The sequence below is a fragment of the Cydia amplana genome, chromosome 19 (assembly GCF_948474715.1).
Source record: "Cydia amplana chromosome 19, ilCydAmpl1.1, whole genome shotgun sequence".
NCBI classification, from domain to species: domain Eukaryota; kingdom Metazoa; phylum Arthropoda; class Insecta; order Lepidoptera; family Tortricidae; genus Cydia; species Cydia amplana.
In genome coordinates this window covers 3,389,497-3,399,278 of record NC_086087.1, presented here as the reverse complement: position 1 = coordinate 3,399,278, position 9,782 = coordinate 3,389,497, and the positions used below count along the sequence as shown (strand labels likewise).

At 37.8% G+C, this 9,782-nt stretch overlaps 1 protein-coding gene across 1 annotated transcript; it reads right to left on the bottom strand.

Annotated features, from left to right (window-relative positions):
- Positions 1–3,458: 3,458 nt before the first annotated feature.
- Positions 3,459–7,559, bottom strand: LOC134657106 (trypsin-like). Its single transcript, XM_063512658.1, has 6 exons — positions 7,459–7,559; positions 7,208–7,232; positions 6,864–6,877; positions 5,923–6,193; positions 4,936–5,067; positions 3,459–3,608 (listed from the first exon to the last, which is right to left on the bottom strand). Exons 1-6 carry the CDS (start codon positions 7,557–7,559, stop codon positions 3,459–3,461), a joined length of 693 nt encoding a protein of 230 aa, XP_063368728.1.
- Between the last annotated feature and the right edge of the window lie 2,223 nt (positions 7,560–9,782).

Sequence of the window (9,782 nt, the reverse complement as noted above, 5' to 3'; positions counted from 1 at the left end):
AAACATATGAACAGTGCAAAGATTATCAGGAAAAATATTGAAATCAGTGTTTCGTGTGCATGTAGTAGTACTTAACAATTCAACAAATATGGTGAATTGCTCAGTTTTGCGCTGTACAAGTGACTGCCGGCAAAAACAGGACAACGTAACATTTCACAGGTAAATACAGTATTTTATACTTCGGTCACATTATCATGCTTAGTAACAGCATCCTACAATCTATATCAATTAAAATCTGAGTAGAAAAAGCATTTACAGTAAATAATAACTCAGGTAAAAAAATTAACCTATAAATATTTCCTGATAAATTAACCGACCAAATTACGTACGCATATTGACAGTAACCCGTCACCCTTTTAATAACGTGTATTCAATTTAGTCGCATTGCTATTATTCGAGGGATACCAGCCCGTGATGCATACAATTACCCCAAAATTCGGGTATTTCGTATTTTAATAACATTTTTATAAATAATTATGCTGTAGAACTGGACATATTATACGGACAATAAAATTGAACTGTGTTTAAATTAGAATGTAAATTATATTTATTTAAGAATTACGGATTCTTTCTAACGTTATAGGGGGTTTTGCCACGACTCAGAGAATCTAATTGATATGCTGCAGGCACTAATTCTTAATTTTGCAATAAGAGTGACAGATTACAAAATGAATATTTCGTTTATTACCTCCAGATTTCCACAAGATGCAGGCACGCGTGCTAAATGGATTTTAGCAACCGGAAGGAGAAACTGGGCACCGACGCAAAACTGCCGAATATGCTCAAAGTATATTACGAAAACCTACCTTTTCTATTTCTTCCTGTGGCACACAGTATGCTAAAAATTCTTTCTTTAGGCGTACTTGTAATATGTATAATGAATCGCTTAATGATATAGACATTTTTGTTCATAGTTTGTCCGTTTTCAAGAATAAAGTTCGGCATATTTTGTTTACAAGTAATTGAAAAATTGTTTCAAGTAAATATTTTGCATTGTTTTCTTACTTTATTTGCGTGTTGTAGTCACAACTATACCCACGGGTAATGTATAATTAAGTAACCTATTTACTTTTCATTGTAATAGTCAACTTAGTAACGTATGAAACTTTAGGCCTATTTTTAGTCATTTTTGTAAAACTTATTTGTAAAAGGCTGTTTGTTTTCTAAAAAAAAAAAAAATTGGCCCATTGATATTTTATTTATTGCTGCGTCTTACGTAGGCGAACAACTCGCGAACGTGATTAAAATTACCCCAATATTTGATAATATTGGGGTAATTTTTAACTATATGGTATCCCCGGGTTTGTGACGTCATCTATGTCTATCCCTTACGGGGGCACGCGGTAGGCCACATCTATAGAAATACTACCATCTATGCTTAAAACTAACTAAAAGATAAACTGTACATCAAATGGCGGTGAATGAAAACTTTTTCACGCATGTCACACATCCGTAGTTTTTTTTTAAATTCCTAGACAAAAGAACGAAGTCCCTATTCTCATGTCACTCGAGATCAAATATCGTGCGGTTTATATTAAAAAAACATACTAAATTGACGTTTCGTATCGATAACTCTTTTAATATCTATGGATACTAGAATAGAGACCCACTTGAGTTTAGACTGCTGTTCCAAATTTAAATTCATAACCATACAAAAATCTATAACGTTACCTATGTATAGCCTGACCAGTAATATATGATAATTGTCAAGAGGGCGCTGTTATTCTCATGTATGGGGTGACAATTCAGTGTAGTATGAAAAAAATAGTTCCTGTGAAATTCCGCAACATGGCGCACCCTTAATAGATCCTGGTTCACCTATACTCGTACATTAAAGTACAAATTTTCCTACTACCACAGATAAGAAAGTTCTCATAGTAAAATTGGTTGTAATAAAGCTTGTCATTTCCTACGGTTTCTGAACACATTATAGAGCACTAATGACATGTGTGTAGATAAAACTTTATTTTTTAACTTTCTCATTTAGTTTCTCGTTTTATTTACGTCATTTATTTACGTTACATGTCCGTCTTTGGGGTGACTAATTTACATGTGTGTACCGAACTTTAACTTGGTCCAGTAGTTTTCGAGAAAATAGGCTGTGACAGACGGACAGACAGACAGACGCACGAGTGATCCTATAAGGGTTCCGTTATTTTCCTTTTGAGGTACGGAACCCTAAAAATTACACTTTTTCCGGTATACTAACTCTCCTTCTATATGGAGATTCATCTGACCGCGGCGCAGGCACATTAATCCACATCTGTCGTCTGACTAACGACCGGCCATTTATGATTTATAGCACCAATATTCAACCGAATGACCTACAATTATTCTAACCTTTCACTAAGTGGGGTCCTACGATTCCTAACCTAGCCTAACCCTTTTGGCTTATACTTTGATTTATCACTATTTATGAAACCAATTCCCCCTCCGCGTCTGTCTGTTTTTGTGTATATATTCGCGATAAACTCGAAAACTACTGAACGGATTTTCATGCAGTTTTCACCTACCAATAGAGTGATTCTTGACGAACGTTTAGTTACGTTTAGAGTTAAGAGGAGCTGCCAGTGACGATGCCATATAATGTCCTTCTTCTTTAAAATCTGGAAGATAAGCTGTATAACTGTATTTGCTAAGATTTTAACGGGGTTTATGTAGGTAAATTAAATACATTCTCAGTCAATTATTCAGATTCACACAATGATTTAGCGTACAGTCACCTGCAATAATATGTTACACAACGAAGGCCGCAAAAATATCTGACACGATTTTATTTGTAGAGCCATAAAAGCGTGTCACATGTTTTGCGGCCTTCAAAGAGTAACATATTATTGCTGGTGACTGTACATGCCATCGTTCTTTTACCAGTTATACCTCCTAACTGTACGTTTCGGTCCACAATAAGCAACAATAACTCCTATTATTTACTTTGTAAAACCAACAAAACTACCCCTAATTTAGAAAATAGCCCTTATAAACGTGTTTTGTTATTTATTTTCCCGGCCTCCCCGTGAGTCCAAATTATTACGTTGTCCTGATGAGGTGATTCGTCATACAATTCCCTTGCCAAATCACTATTGTAGTAATATTGTCGTGTAGTGACGTGGTTTTTACGTATTTAGACTATTTTAACAGGGCATAGTTCAAGATGAAATAAACTAAATCAGTGCTGTGAATTTATATAATATTAAAACTAAAACATTTTAATAATTAGAACTATTTGGAACTGCCAATTTTTTCCGATGTATTGTTTTTATTCAGTGGGTATTTTATGATTTCGTTCCCAGGCCGGACGACCCGATAGTCTGGATCGTGGTACTACAGCTTTATATGACGATATTTTTGTGGCCTGGCGCGGATGTCTTGTTTGGCTGGGTGGCAATGAATATGTTAATCTGACATTTTTAACTTGAACCATACCTTGAAATGAAGTTTTAAACCTTAATTTCAAGCATCTACAGATTCGTGTTGATGGTATTGCTGATCCAGTCCAGGTAGCTGGTGACCCTGGCGTAGACTCCACCTCTGACCGTGCCGCATTGGCGACCGTAAGACACCACACCGACCTGCACATTACCCAGGGTCAAAGGACCTCCGCTGTCCCCCTGTAGAAATTTGAAAAAATGTGTGACTCACAATCAGACATATAATATTTGGGTTGCTCATAGACATCACAGATTATAGCGCCGATCATTTTATTCCTAGTTCAATGATTTTTTTTTCTCTCACTGCACTTCGGTTTTGCCCTATGGTTGACAAGTAGAGAATGCATTGAGGCATTAAGTGCTCCTGTGCAATAAAGTTTAAATAAAGAATGGTGAAAGTGGTGAAAGTGTGTCATCGGATTATTACCAATATTCCACTTTTAAATTTATTCCCTACTAGCTGTTGCCCGCGACTTCGTACGCGTGAATTTGTATATTGGTGGTTATATATTCTACATTAGCTTAGAACATTATGCAGCAAAAGATAGCAGTAGGGACAGTTAATCATTTGTTAATTATTATACAACGCATGAGATTTATCTTTCACAACCTGGCTACGAAGTTTCAAGCCCCTAACTGAATAAAATTGTTCTCGATATAATCCCTCTCGTCCCCCAGCATATATTTTTAAGTCCACTATTTTAGTAAAACCTACTACTTAACTACCTATTCACGAAGTTTGAAGTTCCTAGCTTTAAATAAAATTTGAACTCTCTACCAACTTGGGATGAATTTTTAAAAAAGCTGAAATTTCTTTTCATGTATTCTAATAATATGCCTTTATACAACGATTCAAGTCCCGCACACAAAAAAATATTTGATGTGCATACAAACTTTCAACCCCTTTTTCACCACCTTGGGGGATGACATTTCAAAAACGCTGAAATTAGTTTTCTTCTTTTTAATTATAATACCTTTTTACGAAGTTTCAAGTTTCAAGTTTCAAGTTTGAACCCCAAGAAAAACTTTCATCCCTTGTTTTAACCCCCTTAGGGGTTGAATTTTTAATAATGTTCAATTAATGTTATTTTTTTTATTTTATGTTACGCGTTTATAAGAAGTTTCAAAGAATTTGTAATGGATTCCATCTTTCAACCCCTTTTTAACCCTGTTAGGGGATGAATTTGCAAAAACGCTTAAACTCGTTTTCTTGTATTTTAATAATATTTATTTTTACGAAGTTTCAAAGTCCTATCTTAAAATAAAACTTGAACCCCATACACACTTTCATCCCCTTTTTAATCCCCTTAGGGGTTGAATTTCTCAAAATCGCTTCTTAGCACTTATACATTTTATAAATGCAACCTAGTGTGCAAATTTCAACTTTCTAGCTTTTGTAGTTTCGGCTCTGCGTTGATGAGTCAGTCAGTCAGTCAGTCAGGACACGTGCATTTATATACATGTTGTATTTAGTTTGTGTTAAAAAAATATTTCTAAGTTATCTTACCACACATGCATCTAGGCCGAGCGATCCGGCACAAATCTGTAAGTCATTGTTTATACCAGAATAGTGCTCCGTGCAGGTTTCCCCCGACATGAGAGGAACTGACACTTGACGGAGTATCTGTACAGTCGTGTTCTGTAAAAAGAAAAAGTTTTCATTTTGCAAGTTGCCCTTGAGACAAGTTATATCATTCAGAGATGTAGTATCCGTCCGTCTAAACCAACTCATCAACGATTTTGACATCACAAAGTATGAAAGAGTGCCAACTCGGTCAAATCTGTAAACCTATATCAAATCTGTAACTCAAAAATAGATACTAAAGTTAAATAAAAAAAAAATGTTATAAGTAACAAATTCTTGTATTCTACAAGCAATGGGAATATTCATATTTTACTAATTAATAGGATATTTTCATGCAATATGAAGGTTCGTTTTAGGGTTCCGTACCCAAAGGGTAAAAACGGGACCCTATTACCAAGACTCCGCTGTCAGTCCGTCCGTCCGTCCGTCCGTCTGTCATCAGGCTGTATCTCACGAACCGTGATAGCTAGACAGTTGAAATTTTCACAGATGATGTATTTCTGCGGTCGCTATAACAACTAATACTAAAAACAGAATAAAATAAAGATTTAAGTGGGGCTCCCATACAACAAACGTGATTTTTGACCGAAGTTAAGCAACGTCGAGCGGGGTCAGTACTTGGATGGGTGACCGTTTTTTTGCTTGTTCTTTTTACTTGTTTTGCTCTATTTTTTGTTGATGGTGCGGAACCCTCCGTTCGCGAGTCTAACTCGCACTTTGCCGGTTTTTTAATAGCTTAAAGTAGGTACCTAGTGTTAAAGGTATCTCTAAAACCTTCGTCATGGTTCCTAAGAACTAATTTAATGGTAATCTCTTATAGGTTTAGATTTTTATACTCTGACTTGTGTTCTTGCATATTCTATACCTAATGCTATTTGTTTATATAGTAAGGAATGTATACACACTCACACTGAATTCAGTTCGTCCCCACCCAGAAACATTAAGCTGGGTACCCGCGTCCAAAGCCAAATCAACCCCTGGCAGTGTGATCTGCACCACTTTGTCTCCAAACACTATGGGATCCTTCAATTTCAGCAGGCAAATGTCATTCTCATAGCGAGCACCGGTGTTGAAGTCATCGTGGCAGTGTTTCTCTATAGGTTGGATGAAGGCTGCGTCTGGGTCGAATATGTCGTGCATGTCAATGAATCCCCATGGCGCGAAAGGCTCCTCAACGTTACTGTAAAGGAAATGCGCTATTGAAGAGAGTATTACCATTGACTATCTTGTCTTATCTTATTGTTTTCGGGGGCCCTTGCGGATACGCTTCGACCCATAGGGATCTTTTGTGCAATTACCCCCTAGAGATCCGTCAACTACTCAAGAGCTTTTTCCACCATATCCATGTGTCGGATGATGGAGCTTATGAGCTAAACATAACGCGTAGCGTTTTAAAGTCCTTTGGTTCCAGATATCCTGCTCCAAAGTCCTTCATTCTTTGTCTGGCGAGGGCGTGACATTCACACATTATCTCTTCCTCTTCGCCACACATACGACAATCGGTGTTGTCAGAGTGTCCCATCCCATCATTACCATTGACTATAAGTAGGTATATTTACTTCGTAAAGATTGGCCTTACGGGCACTATGCTCTGCAGTGGCGGATTTGCCCTAGGGCCTAGTAGGCCCGGGCCTAGGGCGGTAAGACATTAGGGGCGGCAGGCTACATATGTGATGGGTGCTGAGAGAAAAGGGCGGCTAGTAGTCATTACAGGGCCTAGGGCGGCAAAGACTGCAAATCCGCCACTGATGATCTGAGCGAATTCGTCAGTGCCAACTCAGCTTCGCATCGTTCGACAAAATCGGATCACATCCACGATTTGGCTTTCCCCGGCCTCTGCAATAATGTACCTATGGTTGTGCCCCTATTAAAAGATGCTTATTTGCTTCATACCTCAAATCAAAATCATCCTCAAATTCGGACGAATAGCATAATAGAAATATCAAAAATAGAAAAATACTATTTTTGATATTTCTATTATGCTATTCGTTCGTATTATTTTAACTATCTTTACCATATTTCTGTATAATCCTTTGCCTTTCCTTAGACTTAGATTTGTGTAGGTATGTTGTTTTTAGGGTTCCGTACCCAAAGGGTAAAAACGGGACCCTATTACTAAGACTCCGCTGTCCGTCCGTCCGTCTGTCACCAGGCTGTATCTCACGAACCGTGATAGCTAGACAGTTGAAATTTTCACAGATGATGTATTTCTGTTGCCGCTATAACAACAAATACTAAAAACAGAATAAAATAAAGATTTAAGTGGGGCTCCCATACAACAAACGTGATTTTTGACCGAAGTTAAGCAACGTCGGGCGGGGTCAGTACTTGGATGGGTGACCGTTTTTTTGCTTGTTTTGCTCTATTTTTTGTTGATGGTGTGGAACCTTCCGTGCGCGAGTCCGACTCGCACTTGGCCGGTTTTTTAAATATAAGCTAACTTACATGAAACAGTGAGCAGCAGTCAAGATGAACCGTTCGTGGACGATTGAGCCTCCACAAAATGATGTATTGCCGTCATTCTTTGGTATCCACAGCGCAGCCATCCAGGGTGCGTCTTCGATTGTTATTTCATGACCACCAATGATACGTGAGGGGCCATTGGTACCCGTCGCATGTGCAGCTAAAACATATCTTCCTTTAGTAATCCACTGCTAAGTACAGGCCTTGCTCCGTGTATGACACATGTATCTGTCCTGAGCTAGTCTCACCTAAAAATACCTGGCGATCTTCCTAATGTCTACCAATGAACTAACGGATAACAAAATTAGTTAGAGGAAAGCCACTATCAAAATGCACGCGTCGTCACAAGTAATTTCAATTGGATCTGGTTAATGTCACATTATTCGGATCTAAACCCGCTGTTTGGACGTTTAGCTGTCTGCGTAAAACCACGGAGAGGTGTGTTAAAGATTGATTGAATTCTGCCTACCACCAGACTAATGATCAAATCAAATTATCTAACAAGAACATCCTGGTAGTATGCGAGTCGTATTTCTCAACTCAACCTAATTTCCGCGTTCGCTACCAACTACCAAGTCAGTATGGTTGTCAAGTTTGAATTGAAGGACAACAACAAATACTGTAAAACGGGGTAAGTAGGTTTCGCGGGGAGAGGTGGGTTATGAATGGGGAGAGAAGGTTTGAGAGGGGGGTGAGAAGGGATTTTAAGGCTACTGCTACAAAAATAATGTATTCTAATTTAAAATGGAGCTATAGCATAATAAAAAAAATCGATCCAACAATCTTCCAAAATCAGCTTTGTATGAAAACCCCTCTCACCCCAAATACGAGGCACTACGGGGTGAGATGGGTTTTCCTATTTATCGTCAAAGTTATGAAATGAAACTACCCAAAATAAAATAAAAACTAAAATACAAACGTCCGGAACACTTATTATATACACCATTCAGTTTTCATATGTAAAAATAAAATGTTATCGAGGTTTGAATTTCAGTTTTGACCCTACTCACCCCATTTTACGGTACCTACCGACAGTTTTATTTGATTTTATTGTCAGATTTTACAAAAACTGAAACGACACTAAAGTATTGATTATTTGCCTTACCAAAACCCCACACAACTGGGAATACGAGTAACACACTAAAAGTGACAAACACCGTCTGTAAGGGAGCCATGATGACTCTAATTGCTTTAAAATGCGAGTTTAACAAAATTCAGTTTTAATTGCAGTAAGTAATGTTATTTTCACCTATTTATACCTTGCAAATGCTCTGATTATACGATTAGTTGCAATATCACTCCTGATAATCTTTTAACTGTTTTATCATTTTAAAGTAAATCTGATAAACAGTCTCGGCAAAATTAAAAACATAATGTAGGGTTGTGTGTGTATGTATGGTTGTGTATGTGTGTGTAGGGTTGTGAAAGGTCATAAGTATGTATAATTTTCTCAAAAATGGACGGCAAAGTCGACGTTGCCGGTTAAAAAATAGGTCGCGAAGTGCGTAGTTTATGGTCATTCAAAAAATTAAAAAGTTAAAAACATTGCAGTCTCGATTTCGGGACTGCAATGTCGCATACAAATTCCATTATTTAACGAGTTCCAAACTTTTTAAAACTTCAAATGGCCATATCAAATGAAGGCATAGGTCCCTTAAACAGCCAAACAGATGATCAGTACTTATTATTATAAAGCCTATAACAGACTATCGCACCGCACCGCGACCTTGGAGCGTCGCACCCATAAGTGAGAGCGAGAAACAGATATCTCTTTCTCACTCTCACTTATGGGTGCGACGCTCCAAGGTCGCGATGCGGTGCGATAGTCTGTTACAGGCTTAATGTTGGTACCGCGACTATTTAGGTGTCTCAAATAGTTTGGCGTATTTTCAGCAGAAAAATACACTTCTTTTTTTTTAAAGGCGGCAAGCTAATTTTTTTAATGGTTGTACTTTTTTCTGTGAAAATTAATGGAAAATTAGAACGTTACTTCTGTAAGTTCTGTAAAATATTTCTATTTCTTGCACCATTTTTGAGAAAAGCACTATATATGACTCGGCTGGAAGGCTACTTGCTGGCTTCGGATTCAATTAAACGGACTCCCAAGGTCGTCCGTTTAAAACGAATCCTCAGCCTGCAAGTAGCTACTTCCGAACCTCGACAATAATGTACTATTATAGTATGTTTAACTCGTTCACATCTGTGAAAATATTTTTATTAACATACCTTAAGCAATGGGCAGCGGTTAGCACGAACTTCTAGGGGCTCCTCTACACGATGGGCCAGCGCCGGCCACTCCAAGGGAC

What these genes read in the sequence shown, in the direction of transcription:
- LOC134657106 (XM_063512658.1), bottom strand. Translation starts at nt 7,559, where the DNA reads ATGGCTGCGCTGTGGATACCAAAGAATGACGGCAATACATCATTTTGT. An exon ending in GGGGACGAACTGAATTCAGT is followed by an intron (nt 5,068 to 5,922) that starts GTGAGTGTGTAT and finishes TTCTTTTTACAG; the next exon opens with AACACGACTGTACAGATACT. An exon ending in TCGGCCTAGATGCATGTGTG is followed by an intron (nt 3,609 to 4,935) that starts GTAAGATAACTT and finishes AAATTTCTACAG; the next exon opens with GGGGACAGCGGAGGTCCTTT.